At 41.9% G+C, this 22,967-nt stretch overlaps 1 protein-coding gene across 5 annotated transcripts in view; it reads left to right on the top strand.

Moving 5' to 3' along the window:
- CDRT1 (CMT1A duplicated region transcript 1) overlaps window positions 1–22,967 on the top strand; it is a 47,526-nt gene that overhangs the window by 20,723 nt on the left and 3,836 nt on the right. For 4 of the 5 annotated variants that reach the window (XM_027625729.2, XM_027625727.2, XM_027625725.2 and 1 more), the window contains 5 exons: window positions 36–184; window positions 1,188–1,330; window positions 16,519–16,677; window positions 18,306–18,574; window positions 19,488–19,607. In XM_027625729.2, coding sequence (XP_027481530.2) covers window positions 36–184; window positions 1,188–1,330; window positions 16,519–16,677; window positions 18,306–18,574; window positions 19,488–19,607 — 840 coding nt within the window. The remainder of the gene's footprint in view (window positions 1–35; window positions 185–1,187; window positions 1,331–16,518; window positions 16,678–18,305; window positions 18,575–19,487; window positions 19,608–22,967) is intronic. The other variant, XM_027625728.2, reaches the window with a different exon arrangement.

The following is a 22,967-nucleotide window of genomic DNA, read 5'->3' as shown; positions in this document are numbered from 1 at the left end:
CCTTCATGCCTCTTCTCTTCCCCCTTCCCTTTCAGAGTGGGATGTAGAGACAGGGAAGTGTCTGAAGACATTTAAACACAAAGACCCCATCTTGGCCACCAGGATCAATGACACCTACATCGTGAGCAGCTGTGAGCGGGGCTTAGTCAAAGTGTGGCACATTGTCATGGCCCAGTTGGTAAAGGTGAGAGGGTGGTGGGCTGTTGGGGGAATGGGGCCCTGGCGGTGATGGACTTATGGTCTCCCCCATGGAGCTCCCCAGACCACCCTAAAGCTACCGACTTCTGGTCACCAAAAGGATGGTCCTGAAGAGCTGATGGGGAAGCCCTTCCTCGCTTCCCCCCAAAAAGGGCCATTCAGAGTCAGTGGAGGGTCAGGGATCATGTGACCCACACTGTCACGGAGGTGGTGGTAGAAGCCTACATTCTGACTCAGCATGATATATGGGCTCAGGGTCTTTTAACAGCTGCAGACGTAAAGTGACTTTTCCTTTTCCAGAATATTTTACCCTGACTCTTGCATGGGGTAAGGGAATGGACAAAGTCACAGTGGTTTTTCTCCTTAACTCTCTGATGAAAACAGAACAGCCACTGTCTTGAAAGTGATCGAATGTTCACATGAAAAAATGTTGCTGGATTTGAAACCCCCTGGCCCTAGTGGGCAGTGGTGAGATACATTTGTGCCAGGAGCACGGGGGCAAAGTGAGAAGCTGCTGGCCTGGCTGGTGGATTGTTTCCCATCAATCTAGTCACCATGGTCTGACCAGCAGTTAAAGGTGCAGTGACGGCCCAGGTGTCCTCTGGTCTTGGCAAGGAGCTGGGGATGGAACGCCTGCCCCTACGCCTTGTGGCAGCAGAGGATGGTGAATTCTGGCCCTCCCTGTACGCCAGGAAGATGAGGCGTGCCCCAGCCACAGACCCAGCAGGAGCAAGGCCTCCCCCTGACCACATTCTTCCTTCACTGGGGAGAGAGAGGGAGAGAGCTCTGGAGAGAGGGTGGCATGGACACCACCGGCCTTCTTAGAACAAAAGTAAAGTTGGCTCAGTAAATACCAAGTGAGTGGTAGTCATGGGTTGGCGGAGTGCGGCTTTGCAGTTCATCTAAAGAAGCCTCCAGCTTTGGAGTCCTTGGAGGACTCACAATCTGTGTTGAAGATGGGGTGAAAACAGAGCCACTTTCTCTTGCAGACTCTCAGCGGCCATGAGGGAGCCGTGAAGTGTCTGTGCTTTGACCAGTGGCATCTCCTCTCAGGAAGTACTGATGGCCTGGTCATGGCCTGGAGCATGGTGGGAAAGTATGAGAGGTGCCTCATGGCCTACAAGCATCCAAAGTAGGTGCAGGAAAGCCCTGATTGATGAATGTAGTGCTCTCTCCCTTTCCCTCATTGCCTAGCCTTTGGTTTTTGGCAGATCAGTCCCTTCTGCTCTCCTGACATTTTGTCCCCTCTACCTGTTCCCCATCCCCACCCCATTTGGCCATTCCCTCTCCCAACGTCACTTATTTCTCTTAAGAAATAACAGTCCATGCTGTGGATTTTGAGAAGTTATTGAAATGTTATGCTTATGACACACCTGATACATTTATATCTGTTGTCTACCAACCTTAGGAATATTGGTAGAACTGTCCCAAGTAATGCCAGGTCCAGTAAACTTAAAATACTTGGAGTTGGTCTTTACGCCAGGAGGCTTGTGTTCACAAAAGCTTAAAATCATCCAAGTGCCAAAGGTTTAAAAATAACTTAAGGGCTTAAAGAAGGGGCTTTCTTACAAGTCTGCTGGCTACAATTCTCTTCCAGGATAGCAAATGGATCTCATTTTATAATTCCAATCCTGATTTAGTGGTGGTGATGCTGGAGAGCCAATTGAGAAGTAGTCTGAGGTCACATCTGAGCTTACTTGGAAGGGATATTGTGGTCAGTTAATGGTTTTTCCATGGCCATGGGTTTTGTAGGCTGCTCTGGGTCACTCTTGTACTACATGAATAATGCTTCCTCCCCTAAGTGCGCTATAAAAAACTCTAGGAAAACAAAATGCTATCCTAATTGATTAAAAGAGTAAATGGATCTTCTAGGGGGTCTATTGGGGATAGTTATTTAGTAAAATATGGCCCAGATTTCCCCATGTCTTCATAGGAACCTCTTGAGCACACACTGATTTTGTGGGAGGTAGAAGGGGATTTGGGTTACATATGTGTTTGTTTATTCATTGTGGTGTGTGACTGCATTATTGATGAGTGGGTGCTGGGCAAGGCTTCTGTCTGGTGCTTTATCCAACCCTTATGTGATTATCAAGAAGCTTCTTAGCATGTCATCTGGATTATCAAACTCAAAAAGTGAGACTTTATGATATCACCTGAAAACTGTAGCCTTCTAAGCATGATTCTGTAGGACTTAGTTTAGGTATTGGACAATAATCTGTTCCCAGCAGACCTAGCAGTTTGGTTGCCATTCTGTCAACCCAGCAGCCTCCTTCTCCATCTCAGCAATGAGACCTTCTCAGACCATTCTCATTGCCATTGATTGAATGATGGCCCCACCATCTCATTCACATTGGTTCTTGATACCTTCACAGTTACAGCAAATCCATAGACATGTGGAGGACATGGTCAATGTTCTTGTTTGTAGGCCCCTCCTCTACTCATCTGTAGTAGTGGAGTGCACATGGAAGTGCTCAATAAATATTTCTACTTGATTGGTAATGAGGACCAACTTGCAGATTGCCTCTCTGGAGAGTAGAATTCTAATGATGGGACTGGTACCCATCTTTTGAATATGATGTAGGTGAAAAAACAGGTATCATGGCTGTCTGTCCTTTGGTGGAAGAAGGACTGAAGAAAGAGGTCTTCCTTCTGTCCTCTTGATCTGAAATTTTTTTCACCCCAAATTAAGATTCTTCATATAGTGTGGGAGAGAATATGGTGGATGAACGTAGAGGATACAAAATAGGGCTGAGACGAACCAGGAGAGATGATGGACTCTGGAAAACAAACTGAGGTTTCTGGAGGGGAGGAGGGTGGGGGGATGGGTTAGCCTGGTGATGGGTATTAAAGAGGGCACGTTCTGCACGGAGCACTGGGTGTTATGAACAAACAATGAATCATGGAACACTACACCAAAACAAATTATGTAATATATGGTGATTAACATAACAATTAAAAAATAAAAAAAAAATAGGGCTGAAAAGAATGATGATCCTTGAAAAAGTTTCTGTACTCTAGTTTCTTTAAAATTTTAGCCTTTAGTGTCTTTTCCACAGGTAGTATTAAGGTAATGTTTTTAAAATTCATATGATATAAAATTCACCATTTTTAAAAATTTTTTATTGTTATGTTAATCACCATATATTACATCATTAGTTTTTGATGTAGTGTTCCATGATTCATTGTTTGTGCATAACAGTGCTCCATGCAGAATGTGCCCTCTTTAATACCCATCACCAGGCTAACCCATCCCCCTACCCCCCTCCCCTCTAAGCCCTCAGTTTGTTTTCCGGGGTCCATCGTCTCTCATGGTTCGTCTCCCCCTCTGACTTAATCCCCTTCATTCTTCCCCTCCTGCTATCTTCTTTTTCTTTTTTCTTAACATATGTTGCATTATTTGTTTCAGAAGTACAGATCTGTGATTCAACAGTCTTGCACAATTCACAGCGCTCACCATAGCACATACCCTCCCCAGTGTCTATCACCCAGCCACCCCATCCCTCCCACCCCCCACCACTCCAGCAACCCTCAGTTTGTTCCTGAGATTAAGAATTCCTCATATCAGTGAGGTCATATGATACATGTCTTTCTCTGATTGACTTATTTCGCTCAGCATAACACCCTCCAGTTCCATCCACGTCGTTGCAAATGGCAAGATCTCATTCCTTTGATGGCTGCATAATATTCCATTGTGTATATATACCACATCTTTATCCATTCATCTGTCGATGGACATCTTGGCTCTTTCCACAGTTTGGCTATTGTGGACATTGCTGCTATAAACACTGGGGTGCATGTACCCCTTCGGATCCCTACATTTGTATCTTTGGAGTAAATACCCAGTAGTGCAATTGCTGGATCATAGGGTGGCTCTATTTTCAACTGTTTGAGGAACCTCCATACTGTTTTCCAGAGGGGTTGCACCAGCTTGCATTCCCACCAACAGTGTAGGAGGGTTCCCCTTTCTCCACATCCCCGCCAACATCTGTCGTTTCCTGACTTGTTAATTTTAGCCATTCTGACGGGTGTGAGGTGGTATCTCATTGAGGTTTTGATTTGGATTTCCCTGATGCCGAGCGATGTTGAGCACTTTTTCATGTGTCTGTTGGCCATTTGGATGTCTTCTTTGGAAAAACATCTGTTCATGTCTTCTGCCCATTTCTTGATTGGATTATTTGTTCTTTGGGTGTTGAGTTTGATAAGTTCTTTACAGATTTTGGATACTAGCCCTTTATCTGATATGTCATTTGCAAATATTTTCTCCCATTCTGTCGGTTGTCTTTTGGTTTTGTGGACTGTTTCTTTTGCTGTGCAAAAGCTTTTTATCTTGATGAAATGCCAATAGTTCATTTTTGCCCTGGCTTCCCGTGCCTTTGGCGATGTTTCTAGGAAGAAGTTGCTGCAGCTAAGGTCGAAGAGGTTGCTGCCTGTGTTCTTCTTTAGGATTTTGATGGACTCCTGTCTCACGTTTAGGTCTTTCAACCATTTGGAGTCTATTTTTGAGTGTGGTGTAAGGAAATGGTCCAGTTTCATTCTTCTGCATGGGGCTGTCCAATTTTCCCAACACCATTTGTTGAAGAGACTGTCTTTTTGCCATTGGACATTCTTTCCTGCTTTGTCAAAGATGAGTTGACCATGGAGTTGAGGGTCCATTTCTGGGCTCTCGATTCTGTTCCATTGATCTATGTGTCTGTTTTTGTGCCAGTACCATACTGTCTTGATGATGACAGCTTTGTAACAGAGCTGGAAGTCCGGAATTGTGATGCCGCCAGCTTTGCTTTTCTTTTTCAAGATTCCTCTGGCTATTCGGGGTCTCTTCTGGTTCCATACAAATTTTAGGATTATTTGTTCCATTTCTTTGAAAAAAGTGGATGGGATTTTGATGGGGATTGCATTGAATGTGTAGATTGCTCTAGGTAGCACTGACATCTTCACAATGTTTGTTCTTCCAATCCATGAGCATGGAACGTTTTTCCATTTCTTTGTGTCTTCTTCAATTCCTTTCATGAGTATTTTATAGTTTTCTGAGTACAGATCCTTTGCCTCTTGGGTTAAATTTATTCCTAGGTATCTTATGGTTTTGGGTGCAATTGTGAATGGGATCGACTCCTTGATTTGTCTCTCTTCTGTCTTGTTGTTGGTGTATAGGAATGCCACTGATTTCTGTGCATGGATTTTATATCCTGCTACTTGACTGAATTCCTGTATGAGTTCTAGCAGTTTTGGGGTGGAGTCTTTTGGGTTTTCCACATAGGGTATCCTATCATCTGCAAAGAGTGAGAGTTTGACTTCCTCTTTGCCGATTTGGATGCCTTTGATTTCTTTTTGTTGTCTGATTGCTGTGGCTAGGACTTCTAGTACTATGTTGAATAGCAGCGGTGAGAGTGGACATCCCTGCCGCGTTCCTGACCTCAGGGGAAACATTGAGAATGATATTCGCTGTAGGTTTTTCATAGATGGCTTTTATGGTATTGAGGTATGTACCCTCTATCCCTATACTCTGAAGAGTTTTGATCAAGAAAGGATGCTGTACTTTGTCAAATGCTTTTTCTGCATCTATTGAGAGGATGCTATGATTCTTGTTCTTTCTTTTGTTAATGTATTGTATCACGTTGATTGATTTGCGGATGTTGAACCAACCTTGCAGCCCAGGGATAAATCCCACTTGGTCATGGTGAATAATCCTTTTAATGTACTGTTGGATCCTATTGGCTAGTACTTTGGTGAGAATTTTTGCATCCATGTTCATCAAGGATATTGGTCTGTAATTCTCCTTTTTGATGGGGTCTTTGTCTGGTTTTGGGATCAAGGGAATGGTGGCCTCATAAAATGAGTTTGGAAGTTTTCCTTCCATTTCTATTTTTTGGAACAGTTTCAGGAGAATAGGTATTAATGCTTCTTTAAATGTCTGATAGAATTCCCCTGGGAAGCCATCTGGCCCTGGGCTTTTGTTTGTTGGGAGATTTTTGATGACTGCTTCAATTTCCTTAGTGGTTATAGGTCTGTTCAGCTTTTCTATTCCCTCCTGGTTCAATTTTGTAGTTGATACATCTCTAGGAATGCACCCATTTCTTCCAGGTTATCTAGTTTGCCGGCATAGAGTTGCTCATAATATGTTCTTATAATTGTTTGTATTTCTTTGGTGTTGGTTGTGATCTCTCCTCTTTCATTCATGATTTTGTTGATCTGGGTCATTTCTCTTTTCTTTTTGATAAGTCTGGCCAGGGGTTGATCAGTCTTGTTAATTCTTTCAAAGAACCAGCGCCTGGTTTCGTTGATCTGTTCTACTGTTCTTTTGGTTTCTAGTTCATTGATTTCTGCTCTGATCTTTATTATTTCTCTTCTCCTGCTGGGTTTAGGCTTTATTTGCTCTTCTTTCTCTAGCTCCTTTAGGTGTAGGGTTAGGTTGTGTATTTGAGACCTTTCTTGTTTCTTGAGAAAGGCTTGTATTGCTATATACTTTCCTCTCAGGACTGCCTTTGCTGTATCCCAAAGATTTTGAACAGTTGTGTTTTCATTTTCATAGGTGTCCATGAATTTTTTTAATTCTTCTTTAATTTCCTGGTTGACCCATTCATTCTTTAGTAGGATGCTCTTTAGCCTCCATGTATTTGAGTTCTTTCCGACTTTCCTCTTGTGATTGAGTTCTAGTTTCAAAGCTTTGTGGTCTGAAAATATGTAGGGAATAATCCCAACCTTTAGTATCGGTTGAGACCTGATTTGTGACCTAGGATGTGATCAATTCTGGAGAATGTTCCATGGGCACTGGAGAAGAATGTGTATTCCGTTGCTTTGGGATGGAATGTTCTGAATATGTCTGTGAAGTCCATTTGGTCCAGTGTTTCATTTAAAGTCTTTATTTCCTTGTTGATCTTTTGCTTAGATGATCTGTCCTTTTCAGTCAGGGGGCTGTTAAAGTCCCCCACTATTATTGTATTGTTGTCAATGTGTTTCTTTGCTTTTGTTATTAATTGCCTTATAAAAGTGGCTGCTCCCATGTTAGGATCTAACAATTTACAATTGTTAGATCTTCTTGTTGGATAGACCCTTTAAGTAAGATATAGTGTCCTTCTTCATCTCTTATTACAGTCTTTGTTTTAAAATCTAATTTGTCTGATATAAGGATTGCCACCCCAGCTTTCTTTTGGTGTCCATTAGCATGGTAAATGGTTTTCCACCCCCTCACTTTCAACGTGGGGGTGTCTTTGGGTCTAAAATGAGTCTCTCGCAGACAGCATATGGATGGGTCTTGTTCTTTAATCCAATTTGATAGCCTGTGTCTTTTGATTGGGGCATTTAGCCCATTTACATTCAGGGTAACTATTGAAAGATACAAATTTAGTGCCAATGTATTGCCTCTAAGGTGACTGTGACTGTATATTGTCTGTGTTCCTTTCTGATCTATGCTGCTTTTAGGCTCTCTTTTTGCATAGAGGACCCCTTTCAGTATTTCTTTTAGGGCTGGTTTTGTGTTTGCAAATTCCTTTAGTTTTTGTTTGTCCTGGAAGCTTTTTACCTCTCCTTCTATTTTCAATGACAGCCTTGCTGGATATAGTATTCTTGGCTGCATATTTTTCTCGTTTAGTGCTCTGAAGATATCGTGCCAGTACTTTTGGCCTGCCAAGTCTCTGTGGATAGGTCTGTTGCCAATCCAATGTTTCTACCATTGTAGGTTACATATCTCTTCTCCCGAGCTGCTTTCAGGATTTTCTCTTTGTCTCTGAGACTCGTAGGTTTTATTATTAGATGTCAGCGTGTTGACCTATTTTTATTGATTTTGAGAGGGGTTCTCTGTGCCTCCTGGATTTTGAGGCCTGTTTCCTTCCCCACATTAGGGAAGTTCTCTGCTATTATTTGCTCCAATATGCCTTCTGCCCCTCTCTCTCTTTCTTCTTCTTCTGGGATCCCAGTTATTCTAATGTTGTTTCGTCTTATCGTATCGCTTATCTCTCGAATTCTGCCCTCGTGATCCTGTAGTTGTTTCTCTCTCTTTTTCTCAGCCTCTTTATTTTCCATCATTTGGTCTTCTATATCGCTGATTCTCTCTTCTGCCTCATTTATCCTAGCAGTTAGTGCCCCCATTTTTGATTGCACCTCATTAATAGCCTTTTTGATTTCGACTTGGTTAGATTTTAGTTCTTTTATTTCCCCAGAAAGCGTTTCTCTAATAACTTCCACGCTTTTTTCAAGCCCAGCTAGTATCTTTAAAGTCATGATTCTGAACTCTAGGTCTGACATCGTACTAATGTCAGTATTGAGTAGGTCCCTGGCAGACGGTACTACCTCTTGTTCTTTTCGCTGAGGTGATTTTTTTTGTCTTGTCATTTTGTCCAGAGGAGAACAGATAAATGAGAGAACAAAATGCTAACAGGTTAACAATGTCCCCAGCAAATATACTCTATACAAATCAGAAAAGACCTGAAACCAGGGGAAAAGAAAGGGAAAGAAAGAAAAAAGAAAGCGAAAATAAAAGAAAATGAAAAAGAAAAAGATAAAAAAACAAAAACAGAACAAAACAAAAATAACAGAATATGATCAAATATGATCAGGGTAGTGCATACCACACACTAGATTTTGGGCGTATTTTGGTCTCTTAGAAGAAAGTGCCTCCTAAAATTTTAAAGGAAGAAAGACTTATATATGTACGAAATAATTTTCAATTCAATACATTGAAGGGATGGAAGATGACTGTAAAGATGAAACTTATAAAAGGTTTTATAAACAGAATTGATAAGAAGTTGTTTGAAAGAAGAAAGATTTAAGAAAAAGAAAAAAGAAAAAAAATGGGAGAGACTGTGATCAGGCAGGAGACCAGAACAAAGCCATACACTAGTGATTTAGGGTATATTTTGATCTGTTAGAAGAAACTGTATATCAAAATTTTAAAGAGAGAAGAACTTATATATATATGCCAAAAATAAGGGTAACTACTATGAAGGGATAAAATATGAGTTTAAAAATGAGAAATAAAAAATGTTTTTTTAAAAAAGGGATTGATAAGATGTTGGTTGAAAAAGGGAAAAAGTAAAATTCAAAAAAAACCCAACAAAAAACAGTTAAAAAAATTAACTTTGAAAAACTAATGAATCATGGTAAAAAAGCCAAGAATTCTATGTGCAGTATTCCCCTAGCGCTGGAGTTGTCCCGTTCTCCTTGATCGGTAAACTTGGTCTTGGCTTGCTGGCTGTTCGTGCTGATCTTCTGGGGGAGGGGCCTGTTGCCGTGGTTCCCAAATGTCTTTGCCGGAGGCGGAATTGCCCCGCCCTTGTGAGTCCGGGCTAAGCAAGCTGCTCCGGTTTGCTCTCAGGAGCTTTTGTTCCCTGCAAGCTCTCGGTACAGCCTTGGAGGACCAGGGCGAAAATGGTGGCCTCCCAATCTCCACCCGGAGGAGCTGAGAACTCGGGGCCCCGCTCCTCAGTGCGCCCCCAGAGAAAAGCAGTCACTCCCTTGTCCCCGGTCTCCGGCCGCACTCCATGCTCACCCGGCCTGTGACCGAGCGTTTCTGTCTCTGGCACCCGACCCCGTGTGGAGTCTCCAAACCCAGCAGATCCCTGCGGTGCGCTCCTGCGCCGCTCCTCCTGGGGAAGGGAGGGGAGTCTCCCCAGCTCTGCTGCTTGTTGGGTCCCTGCTAGAGGAGCAGTGACCCGACTGGGCCGCGGATCACAGTTTATGGCCACCCCGAGCTGAGAGCCCGCGCCTCGGCTCCGTCTCTGCAGCCGGCTTCCCCACTCCGATCCCCGGGAGCTCTGCCGCACTCAGGCACCCCCGGTCTTTCTGTGACCCCGAGGGTCCTGAGTCCACACTGTACCGCGAGGTTTCCACTCCCTGCTTAGCCACTGGAGCGACGTCCCTCAGTGGAGCCGACTTCTAAAAGGTCCGATTTTGTGCTCCGCGGCTCTAGCACTTGCCAGAAGCGGCCGACGGAGGCCCCCTCCCCCGCCGTCTATCCTCCCGAATATCGCCTCGGATTCACTTCTCCGCATGTCCTACCTTCCAGTAAGTGGTCGCTTCTCTGTTCAGAGAGTTGTTGCTACTCTCCTCTTCGATCTCCTGTTGAGTTTGTAGGTGTTCAGAATGGTTTGATCCCTATTCAGCTGAATTCCTGAGACCAGACGAAATCTACGTCTCCTACTCCTCCGCCATCTTGCTCCAACCACCAAATTCACCATTTCATAGTGTGCAATTCATTGGTTTCAGTTATATTCATAATGTTGTGCAGACATCACCACTATCTAATTACAGAACATTTCTGTCAATCAATAGTAATATCCTGTGTTTCGTTTCTGATTTCAGTAATTTCTGTTTTCTCTCTTATTTTCTTATTTAGTCTAAGTAAATATTTGTCAGTTGTTTAGCTAAGGGTTTGTTGATTTTTTTCAAGGAACCAATTTTTGTTTTCATTGACTTTTCTCTATAGTTTTTGAATTCTCTATTTTATGGATTTCTGCTCCAAGCTTTATTTTCCTTTCTTCTCCTTGGTTTGAATTTAGTTTGAGATTCTTTTTCTAGTTTCTTAAGGTGAAAGGCTAGGTTATTGGTTGGAGAAATGTAGGCATCTACTACTATAAATTTTCCTCTGAGCCCTGCTTTAGCTGCACACTTAAAGCTTTGATATGTTGTGTTTTTATTTTTATTCATCTGAAAGTATTTTCTAATTTTCTTTCAGAATTATTCCTTGACTAAGTGGTTATTTAAGAGTATGTTTAACTTCTACATATTTATGAATTTTCCAAATTTCCTTCTGTTGTTCATTTCTAATTTAATTCCATTGAGGTTGGAGAGCATACTTTGTATGATTGCAGTCTTTCAAAATTTATTCAGACTTGTTTTCTGGCCTAACATAAAGCGTATCCTGGAGACTGTTTCATGTGCTCTTCAGATTAATGTGTATTCTGCTGTTATTTGGGGGAAATGTTCTATACATGCTTGTTAGATCTAGTTAGTTTATAATGTTAGTTCATGTCTTTTGTTTTCCTTGCTGATCTTCTGTCTAGGTGTTCTATCATTTAAAGTGTGGTATTGGGGCACCTGGGTGGCTCAGTCGTTAAGCATCTGCCTTCAGCTCAGGTCATGACCCCGCATTGGGCTCCCTGCTCCACGGGAAGCCTGCTTCTCCCTCTCCCACTCCTCTTGTGTTCCCTCCCTTGCTGTCTCTCTCTGTCTGTCAAATAAATAAATAAATAAAAATCTTGAGAAAAATAAAGTGTGGTATTGAAGTCTCCATCTCTGATTATGGAGTTGTCTGTTTCTCCCTTTAATTCTGTCAGTTTTGCCTCATGTATTTAGGGGCTCTGTTGTTAGGTGTATATGTGTTTATAGTTGTTATATCTTTTTGATGAAGTTGCCCTTTTATCATCATATAATTTTTTTGGTCTCTATTAACAAGTGTGTCTAACATTGTGTCTAAATTTTGTCTCTACTTTGTGCTTTGTTTAGGTATTTTTCCCATTCTTTTGCTTTCAACCTGTTTGTAGTTTTGAATCTAAAGTGGGTCTCTTGGGGCGCCTGGGTGGCTCAGTTATTGGGCGTCTGGCTTCGGCTCAGGTCATGATCCCAGGGTCCTGGGATGGAGCCCTGCATTGGGCTCCCTGCTCCGCAGGAAGCCTGCTTCTCCCTCTCCCACTCCTCCTGCTTGTGTTCCCTCTCTTGCTGTGTCTCTGTCTGTTAAATAAATAAATAAATAAATAAATAATAAATAAATAAATAAATAAATAAATAAATAAAATCTTTAAAAAAGAAATAAAGTGAGTCCCTTATAGACAGCATAAAGTTAGATTATGTTGTTTCTTTCCTTTCTTCCAATTTATACCTTTTAGTTGAAGAGTTTAATCCATTTATATTTAAGGTAAAAAGGACTTACTTTACCCTTTTTCTATTTTCTATAGTCTTAAGTAATTTTTTTGTTCCTCGGTTCTTCTATTATGGCCTTCTTTTGTGTTTATTGGATATTTTCTGGTGTGCCGTTTTAATTCCCTTGTCATTTTTTTGTTTTTTTACTATATTTTTGAGTTATTTTCTTAATGCTTGCCTTGGGGATTACTGTTAACATCTTAATTTATAATAATCTAGTTCATATTAATATCAATTTAATTTCAATAGTATAAAAAATTGGCTCTTATAGAGTTCCTTCTCCCTCCTCCTTTATACCCTGTTGTCACAGACTAAATCTTTATATCCTGTGTATACATCATCATACATATAATTATTGCCTTATGTAGTTGCCTTTTAAACGAGATAGAAAAAAAGACCTATAAACAAAAATCACATTTATACTGTCTTTTATATTTATCGAGGTAGTTACCTCTACTGATGCTCTTTATTTCTTCATGCAGATTCCAGTTACCACTAGTGTCCTTTCATTTCAACCTGAAGGAGCCTGTATAGCATTTCTTGCTAGTGTAAACTCTCATTTTTTGTTTATTTGGGAATATCTTAATTTCTCCATCTTTGAGGATAGTTTTGATGGATATAGAATTCTTGGTTTACAGTTATTTTTTCCTTTCAGCACTTTGAATATGTCATTTCATTGCCTTTGGCTTCCATAGTTTCTGATGGTTTCCAATGAGAAATCAATTGTTGATATTATTGAGGATCCTTTTTAGGTGATGAGCTGTTTCTCTCTTGATGCTTTCAATCCTGTCTTGACCTTTGGCTTTTTACAGTTTGATGATGGTATGTCTAGGTGTGGATCTCTTTAGTTTACCACAGTTTGAGTTTGTTGAGCTTCTTGGATGTGTAGATTAATGATTTTCATCATATTTGGAAAGCTTTAGGCGATTATTTCTTCAAATATTTCTGCCTCTTTCCCTCCTTTCTTTCTGGGACTCCTATTATGCATGTGTTGAGGTTTAATGATGTCACACAGGCTTCCGAGTTTCTGTTCTTTTGTCTTCATTCTTTTTTCTTTCTGTTCTCCGACTGGAAAATCTAAATTGACCTCTCTTTAAGTCCTTTGCTTCTGCCTATATGAATGTGCTGTTGAGCCCCTCTAGTGAATTTTCATCTCAGTTCCTGTAGTTTTCAACTCCAGAATTTCTATTTGAACTTTTTCTTTTTTAATAATTTCTCTTTATTGGTAATCTCCATTTGGTGAGACACTGTTCTCATACTTTCTTTTTGTTTTGTAGACATGGTTCCTATTTGCTATTTGAACATGTTTAGAACAGATTTATAGTCTTTGTCTAGAATCCAACCATTGAGTTTCCTGTCAGAGTGTTGCTTTTTTCCCTGTGTATACTCTTCAGTATCTTTTTATGTTTTATATATCTATTTGAAAACTGGTCATTTCAGATATTTTAATATGACATCTCTGGAAATCAAATTCTTCCCCATTCCCAGGGTTTGTTTTCATTGTTGCTTGTTGTGGTTTTTATTGTGTGTTTGTTTAGTGAGTCTGTCTAGTTGTCTTGTTTGGCTGCTGAAGTCTCTGTTCTTTTACCTTGGTGGTGCACTGACTGGAATAAGGTTTGAACACCTGGAAGTAAAATATCTCCCATTCTTTGCCAAGGGGCTCTGTGTACCTACTGAGGGAAACTTTCAACACTCAGCTAGACAGTTTACAACTCTGCCTTAGCTCTCACTTTTGCTTGTGGAGAACATCAAGGTCAGCTAAGAGTGAGAGCTTCGGGCTTTTTCAGGTCCTTCCCCAGTGTGTGCGTAACCCTGTATATGGCCACATAGAGCCTCAGGAATATGTCTGAGCTTTTCAAAGTCCTTATGGACATTTTATTCCCCAGCTTTAACTTTAAAGCTTTTTGGTTAGTGTATTGTTTGCTCCAACTGATATCTATTGCCTTAGGCAGCAGTGACTACAAGATTTGCCTATGAAGGTGTTCAAAGAATACCCCCCCAGGTAGCAGCTTTAGCATTGGGTGCGTTCCTACTAAGGCAAAATAAAGACAAGTTTTTGAAGTCTTCCAGGAAGCCATGAGAGAGGTCAAATAATTCATTGTGAAAGAGGTTTGTTCTGTTTCCTCCAGTACCAGGAATGTGGGCTGATAGTTTCATGGTTACCAATGAGCTGGGGAGTTGGGAATGGGACTCAGGTAAGTTGATATATCACAAAGTTCATTCTTCTTATTGAGACAAAGCCATTCTTTTTTGTCTGAGTGCTCCTTGGGTTCCTGCAAGCCTTTGGTTATTTTTCAGAGTTCTGAAAAAATTGGTTGCAACCGTTTTTGCCAGTTTTTTCATTGCTTTTATTGGAAGGGTGGGATTTTGGAGTTCCTTCTTCCACCATTCTCCCTGATAACACTCTCTGCAGTGTCTTTTGATAAAGAAGGAACAAAGAAGGAGACTTAAGAAAGAAATTACTTTTTTGGGGGGCAGAGATAAAACCTGAATGCAGACCGTGTTAGTACAGGATCATAATAACCATTATTGTGTTAGGTACTGGGCTGTTTGAAAAGTACCTCCATTAATTTAATCCTGACAGCAATCCTCTGAGGCAGAAATCACTATCCCCTTTTCATAGAAGAGAAAACTAAAGACTGAGAGGTCGTGTTACTTTCTCAAGGTTACACAGTCAGTAAGTGGTAGAACCAAGTTTGGATCCCAGGTTTTCTGATCCTAAAGCCTGTACTTTCAATCACTAGGCTATAATGGTATAGGCTGAACTACCAAATGCCACAGGAGCCTATGAGAAGTGCAGGTCCAGCTCTGTAAGATCAAAAGAGGTACAGAAAGACGCAAACCCTTCTATCACAGGGCATCTCTCCTAGCTCTGGATTCCCCTACAGGTAGACTAAGATGCACTTAAGGCACCAGTAAATGTATTATATTTCCATCTTTGGAATAAAACTAGAACTTTGTTGGACTTTCTTATATTTATTTTACACTTCAGAATGAGTGATCAGTTGACTGATTGATCTATCCATCACATGAGCCACATTGGCCTTTTTGTTGTCCTTTGAACATACTAAGCATGTTCCTGCCTTTCAAAGTCTTTGTTGTTTCTATTTTGCTAGTGGTTGGGGCTTTTTTTTTTTTAAGATTTTATTTATTTATTTGAGAGAGAGAATGAGAGAGAGAGAGAGAGAGCATGAGAGGGGGAGGGTCAGAGGGAGAAGCAGACTCCCCGCTGAGCAGGGAGTCCGATGTGGGACTCGATCCCGGGACTCCAGGATCATGACCTGAGCTGAAGGCAGTCGCTTAACCAACTGAGCCACCCAGGCGCCCTGGGGCTTTGAAACATCTTAATCTGGCTCTTGGATCTGATCAGGGCTAAGGCCACATGTTATGGGGTGGATGTCATTCTTTTAACCCACTGTATCAGTGATCATGTTCTGAAACTTGAGCTGACACTCGCCATTTCAACAGATATTTATTGAGGACCTTCTATGGGTTAGGCCTTGTGTTAGGTGCTGGGCATGCAAAGATGAGTAAGACTTATGTTCTGCCCAAGAGAATCTAACAGTGTACCTGAAGTTTGTGTATATGTGCGTGGGAAAGGGGAGATGGAGATAAAGCGTGGTTTTATAGAGAAGGTAGCATATGAGCAAGGCCATGAATGGACTTGGATAGGTACAGAATGGCAGGGATGGAAGGACTTGCTTTGCACATATGATCTAACTAATTTGGTGGCACCAGATTCAACTTTTTAGTATCATTAACGGGAATGGGGTAATTACATTTTGTAGAATTGAATACTTCACATGCCTGGAGTCCCACTTGGCCACAGCCATGGTAGGAAGGTTTTGTTGGAGCCATCTAAGTCTCCTGGTCCTCTCTCTGTTTCTGCTAGTCACCACAAAAGGGAACTCCTACATCTCCTCCCTGGGTACACTTTTCCTTCGGAAAGTTTCACTGAAAGAATGAAAGCCACTAATTTAAGACCCAGAAGAAACTGCTGAAATGTCAGGTTCTTGCTTCCTATAAAGATGATCATTTTCCCATCTCTTCTGCTCTTTCTTTATCTAATAATGCTATTTGAAAAGGAATCACAACATGAAGTACTTCTCTGCATGGCTTTTGTAGAAGTCAGAAGGTAGGAGCCAAATTGTAAGAGAAAAGCACAAGTCTATGTGTCAGACCAAAGCAAAACAAAACAAAAAGCCACGACGGAAGCCTTTGCCTATTGCCATCATGTGGCACTCTGACCAATTTGCAGCAAACATAACAGCAGAATGGGAGGAGAGGGCGCAACCATGTCTTGAGGGTTAATGGCTTCCATCCAGAATTATGAAATGATGGCAAACATCGCAGGAAGGGCAGTCATGACCAATGCCTCCCAAGCATGCACCCCAAATCCCCCCAAGCTACAAACAAATCCAAGCAGTTTCCCAGAAGACACGTCCTGCCTGTTGCTCTGTTCCCTTCTAGGGAGGTGCTCCACGTGGCTCTTGTCTTCCTCCGGGTCATCAGTGCCTGTGCAGATGGCAAGATCCGCATTTACAATTTCCTCAGTGGGAACTGTCTGAAGGTGATGAAAGCCAACGGCAGAGGTGATCCTGTGCTGTCCTTCTTTATTCAGGGCAACAGGTGGGTGGTAGGTGTGGAGGTCAGGGCCGTGGGCTCTATGGTTTGGCTGGTTTTCTTCTCCTCTGGGATACCAGCCCTGCATTTGCTGGCAGCAGGAGAGAGGGGGCAGTGGTCCCCTCCAATTTTGGCTGTAGAAGCGTCAATAATCATATGGTGGCGGCGGGCGGGGGGGTGGATTGGACTTTGCACAAAACTTAGCAAGCAGGGTTCACATCACTCTGATTTGTTCTGGATGTCTGGGCAAATCAGGCAGTGAGTACAGTATGGCTCTGCTCTAAATGTGCAGCCCCTGTTTGCTCCCTGATGCTCACTTCTGATGCAAAGAGACTTACAGGATGGGAGTCGGGTGGTAGTAGCCGGGGTTCCAGGGTCTGGTGGGGCAGAGCTGAGCCAGGTGAGTTTACAGAAACCAGAACCGAGACCATTTGTATGTAGTATTGTATTTGTCATAGGCTAGGTTCAGGGCAATAGGATGTGAAAATACCCAAATAGAATTAAATTTGCACAGGCTCACTTGAGATATCAGTGAATCTTCCCCAACCATATTGCCTTCCTTTTAATGAAACCATACTAGGGCTATTTCCCGTCTTAAAGGGGCAGGACTGGTGAGAAGTCTCAACAAAGGGACGCTTTTTCAGTTTCGAAGTACTAATGCCATTAAAAAGAAATCACCTCTGACCTTTTCTTTTTTATGACATCCAAAGAGAGACAGTTTCCTTTGGGCCTGAGTAAAAATGAGTCTGAAAGGGATTCCTGATTGGAATGATTCCCCCAATTCCATTCTAGCATTTCTAACCAAAACCAGTCACTCTTACGAGGGTTTACGCTAATAGTTAAGGTCTTAAAATTCAGCCTTTTGGAGCAGAAAGGAACCTACACATGGTATTTCCATTGCTCGTTTACAGTTCTAGGAGATCTAGGCACAGATTAGGGTAGATAACGTGCTCTGTGGACGTTGTGAATGACAGAAACCAGTGGGTGGTTGGGGTTCCCTGCTGGGGGGCTCAGGTTTGGAACTCTTTTCCTACCAAGGCCTAAAAGTGTGGATTAGGAAAGAAGGAAATCATCTTGCTTTATAAAGTACAGCTGTTTTGTTTAAATGCAGAGCATGCGCAGAGATCCTGGAAGGATAGAGGGATGGAGGGTGGGCTGGAGAGTCAGTGAGGGAGCAGAGTCCTCCCCATTACAGAGTTCTCCTTATCCCCATCATAGCAGTAAAATATGGCATTTGGATACTGTGCTTTGAAAAAAAAGAGAGTGAATTTCAAGACGTCAGTGTGCAGAGTACCTAACCTATCTGCTTTGGGCACCCTAGGGACGTGACACTCAACTCAACTCTATGAACAGAAATTCGTTTAAAAATATTTTACCTTGAAAGGTGAGGGAATCAGAACGTACGTGTCCTGCTTACAGTTAATTTTCAAGAGAACCCCTCCCCGTTGCCTGCCTGTGACCGTTCAGTGCTCCAGACCCTCCAACAACCTCCAACACCCTCTGTACAGTGATGGCCTGGGCACTGTTCCCTCAGGCTTATGGTTGGATGGGACAGTATTTGAAATGTGTATTTGGAGGCCGGGCAGCAGTGGCCTTCTTGCCTTTTGTGGGCCATCTTGTTGTTTTGGTTCCAGGATGGTGATCAACACGGAGAGCAATATTCTCATGTTCCAGTTTGAGAATATAAAGTGGCAGTACTCCCTGGACCAGGCCAAACAAAAGAAGAAGGATAAAGAGGAGGACTGGGAAGAAAATGGCCTCACAGAAATCCCCTCCAGGTCTAGCATTCAGGCTTTCAGCCTGAGGGACTCGATGTCCAGTAAACAAACTGTGGCCCAGGAGTCCCTGTTAAGTAAACCATACAGGTCACGAGTTCTCCTGAGGGCCGCCAGGGTACCTACAGGTAAGACAGCTGAATCCCAGGCCACCTCGGTGGTTCCTGATGGGGCAGGAACGGGTGCAGGTGGTGGTGGTTGTGGTAGCAGGACTAGTTTCTCTATAGGATATTTTAGCCAATGATTTCTTGATGATGTAAATCCTAACCATTAAGGAAGGTGGGATACCATTCTCCAGCTCAAGAGAATCTCCTGATTTTCAAGGCCTGTGTTTACCGAACATACTAGAATCTTGGTACAGTAGATAACACTGGCCTTTACCACTTGCCATTCAAACCAAAAACCAGCAACACTCTCCACCCCCGTCCAAACATATAGCACATAATTATTTCCTTAGAACAGAGACAGGATATTACTATGCCACAGAAAGATGTTCTAGGCAGAGGTATTATCTCTAGAGTCCTGATTGATAACATGCATACCCAGGAAATATTGGTATGAAGGAGAAATGTGGGTGTGGGTGTGTGGCGTATGGAATGCCATTTTAAGACACACAAATAATAAGTTAGGTGTGGGCTGGAGTAGCCAGACTCCTTCCTTTCACCTCTCCCATATTTGGCATGTGAAACTGGATCCACATGTCTATGGAGAACATCAAGAGGTCACGTCCAGGTATGTTACATGGACAAATGATCAGAGAGACCAACAGGTGTAGATAAATGATCAGTTCTCTCTGGAGGAGAGAGACCAACGGGTGTAGATAATGCCTAAAGCTTGACAGTCAATTGAAAAAGTGGGTGAGAGGAAAGGCAGGAGGTGGTGTAGACCTTAGGCTCCAGATCCCTTACCTGGTGTCACACAACAACAAACAGCAAGGTGATAGTTTGGGTGCAAATAAGCCAAATTACCAGCTATGCCCCTATTATTTAGACCTTGTTGAATTATGTAATTACTAAGATTTCCTTCTCAATCTTCATTTAGAAGTGTTATTAGAGGGACCTCCAAGTCAAGGAAGGTCAAAATCACCCCAAAGAGATGGCAAGAAGAGAGCGAGTCCTCTTTCTAAGGAAGCAAAATCCCTCGCAGGACATACAACGAACGGTGATATTTTATTCCAGATCGGGGGCAAAATCCTCTCTCTCTCTTCTCCCCCTCCTCTCTGTTGCTCGCTCACTCTGTTCCATCTAGTTTTTCAGCAAGTCAATGACCGCTTATCTTTGAGAATTCAGAAAGGATAAAATGTCTGACTTTTCTTAAGGGTGATTTGTTTTCCTTAATTGTCCCCTTACTAACTTGAGGCCACAGCATGAACAACCTTTGTAAGAGCCGTGTTTCCAGTTTTGGGCTCACAGCCTGCCTCCCGTATCTGCCACTCAGACTTCTCACTTCTTGGACTGGTGTGTCATGAATAGGATGTCCCATTGTTGTTTTTGAGGGAGATTTTGGTAAAGATTTAAAATGCCTTTCAAATACTTTTGGCTAATGTAATAGTGGTTCTTTGAATCAAACTCCCTGTAGAGACCAGCTTCAAGGTGAGGGTAAAACAGTTAAGTTTCAGGAGAGCTATACTAACAATGGGCATCCTTGAATATGCCTATGTTTAGGTACCTTGTAGGTATACCTGTAGGGTAAAGTCTTAGGAGTGGCATTGCTGAGCCAAAGGATAACTGCCTTGAAAAATTAGAAGGATACTGGGGAGCCTGGATGGCTCAGTTGGTTAAGTGTCTGACTCTTGATGTCAGCTCAGGTCATGATCTCAGGGTCATGAGATCGAGCCCTACATGAGGCTCTGCCCTCAGCAGGTAATCCACTTCTCTCTCTTCCTCCCTCTCCCCCTGCTCATGCTCTCTCTCTAAAATAAATAAATAAATCTTGGGCGCCTGGGTGGCTCAGTTGGTTGGGCGACTGCCTTCGGCTCAGGTCATGATCCTGGAGTCCCGGGATCAAGTCCCGCATCGGGCTCCCTGCTCAGCAGGGTGTCTGCTTCTCCCTCTGACCCTCCCCCCTCTCATGCTCTCTCTCTCTATCTCATTCTCTCTCTCAAATAAATAAATAAAATCTTAAAAAAAATAAATAAATCTTTAAGAAAATCAGAAAGACATTGCAGCCCTGTTTATTGCAGCATTATTTACAATAGCCAAACTATGGAAGGAGCCCAAGTGTCCATCAATAGATGAATGGATACAGAAGAGGTGGTATAGGGGCACTTGGGTGACTCAGTCGGTTAAGTGACTGACTTTTGGTTTTGGCTCAGGTGTCGATCTCAGGGTCGTGAGATCTAGCCCCGCACTGGGCTCCACGCTCAGCACAGAGTCTGCCTCAGATTCTCTCTCCCTCTCCCTCTGCCCTTCCCACTCATGCTCTCTCTCTTGAATAAATTTTTTTTAAAAAAATTGGAAAAAAAAAGAGGTTGTGCGTGCACACACATGCACACACACACATGCTGGAATACTACTCAGCCATAAAAAGGAATGAAATCTTTCCATGTGCAACAACATGGATGGATCTAGAGGATATAATCCTAAGTGAAATAAGTCAGAGAAAGACAAATGCCATATGATTTCACTCCTATGTGGAATTTAAGAAACAAAACAAATGAACAAAGAAAAAAAGACCAAAAAACAGATCCTTAACTATAGAGAACAAACTGATGGTCACCAGGGGGGAGGTGGGGGATGGGCGAAACAGGTGAAGAGGATGAAGAGTACACTTGTCATGATGAGCACTGGGTAACATATACAATGGTTGAGTTGCTATATTGTACACCTGAAGCTAATATAGTACTGTATATTCAGTATACTGGAATTAAAATCTTTTTAAATAATAAAGAGGAGGACACTAGCATAACTGATAAATTTTCTTTGGATTTAAAAAAAGAAATTAGAGGGACACCTGGGTGGCTCAGTTGGTTAAGCATCTGACTCTTGATCTCAGCTCAGATCTTTTTTTAAAAAATTTTTTTATTGTTATGTTAATCACCATACATTACATCATTAGTTTTTGATGCAGTGTTCCACGATTGTTTGTGCATAACACCCAGTGCTCCACGCAGAACGTGCCCTCTTTAATACCCATCACCAGGCTAACCCATCCCCCCACCCCCTCCCCTCTAGAACCCTCAGTTTGTTTTTCAGAGTCCATCGTCTCTCATGATTCGTCTCCCCCTCCAATTTACCCCCCTTCATTCTTCCCCTCCTGCTATCTTCTTCTTCTTTTTTTTCTTAACATATATTGCATTATTTGTTTCAGAGGTACAGATCTGTGATTCTTGTCTTGCACAATTCACAGCGCTCACCATAGCACATACCCTCCCCAATGTCTATCACCCAGCCACCCCATCCCTCCCACCCCCCACCACTCCAGTAACACTCAGTTTCTTTCCTGAGATTAAGAATTCCTCATATCAGTGAGGTCATATGATACATGTCTTTCTCTGATTGACTTATTTCACTCAGCATAACACTCTCCAGTTCCATCCACGTCGTTGCAAATGGCAAGATCTCATTCCTTTTGATGGCTGCATAATATTCCATTGTGTATATAAACCACATCTTCTTTATCCATTCATCTGTCGATGGACATCTTGGCTCTTTCCACAGTTTGGCTATTGTGGACATTTCAGCTCAGATCTTGATCTCAGGGTCATGAGTTCGAGCCCCGCCTTGAGGGGATTTACTTAAAAAATAAACAAATAAAAATTAAAAAATTTAGAAAGATATTACCATAGTCACCTTTAAAAAATGATATATCAATTTACAGTCCCACCAACAATGCATGAGATCTTCCACTATACCCATGCCCAAATGGGTGTTATCCATCCTTTTGAACTTGCTTATATGATAAATAAAAATGGTATTTACATTTTTTTAAAGTTGGTCACTAACAAACGAAATGTTCACCCGTGGGCGATGACTAAGCATATAAGGAAAAATTCATACTATGGAATATTATCTAATAGCTAAAAATTGTATCATGAGGACAGACCCACATAGAGTGATTTGGAAAGAGATTCAAAATATATTATTATACCAAAAAAAGACACCTTAATGAAAAATGAGTCATCATAATTCCTTTTTAAAAAAATTTGAGTATAGTTGACACAAAATGGTACGTTAGTTTCAGATGTACAACATAATGATTTGACAAGTTTATACATTATGCTGTGTTCACAAGTGTAGCTAACTATCCATTCTGATATACATCCCTATTATAATATCGTTGACTGTATTCCTTATTCTGTGCTTTTTACTCCCATGATTTATTCATTTCATTACTGGAAGCCTGTATCTCCCACTCCCCTTCATCCATTTGACTCACCCCCCACCTCCTCCCCTCTGGCAACCATCAGTTTGTGCGCTGTATTTATAGGTCTGAATCTATTTTTTGTTTGTTTATTCACTTTTTTTTAAGATTCCACGTATGAGTGAAATCACATATTTGTCTTTCTTGGTCTGACTTATT

Source organism: Zalophus californianus, chromosome 16, assembly GCF_009762305.2.
Source record: "Zalophus californianus isolate mZalCal1 chromosome 16, mZalCal1.pri.v2, whole genome shotgun sequence".
Lineage (NCBI taxonomy): Eukaryota > Metazoa > Chordata > Mammalia > Carnivora > Otariidae > Zalophus > Zalophus californianus.
Note: the sequence above shows the minus strand (reverse complement) of the source record. Positions and strands in the feature narration are given on the sequence as shown.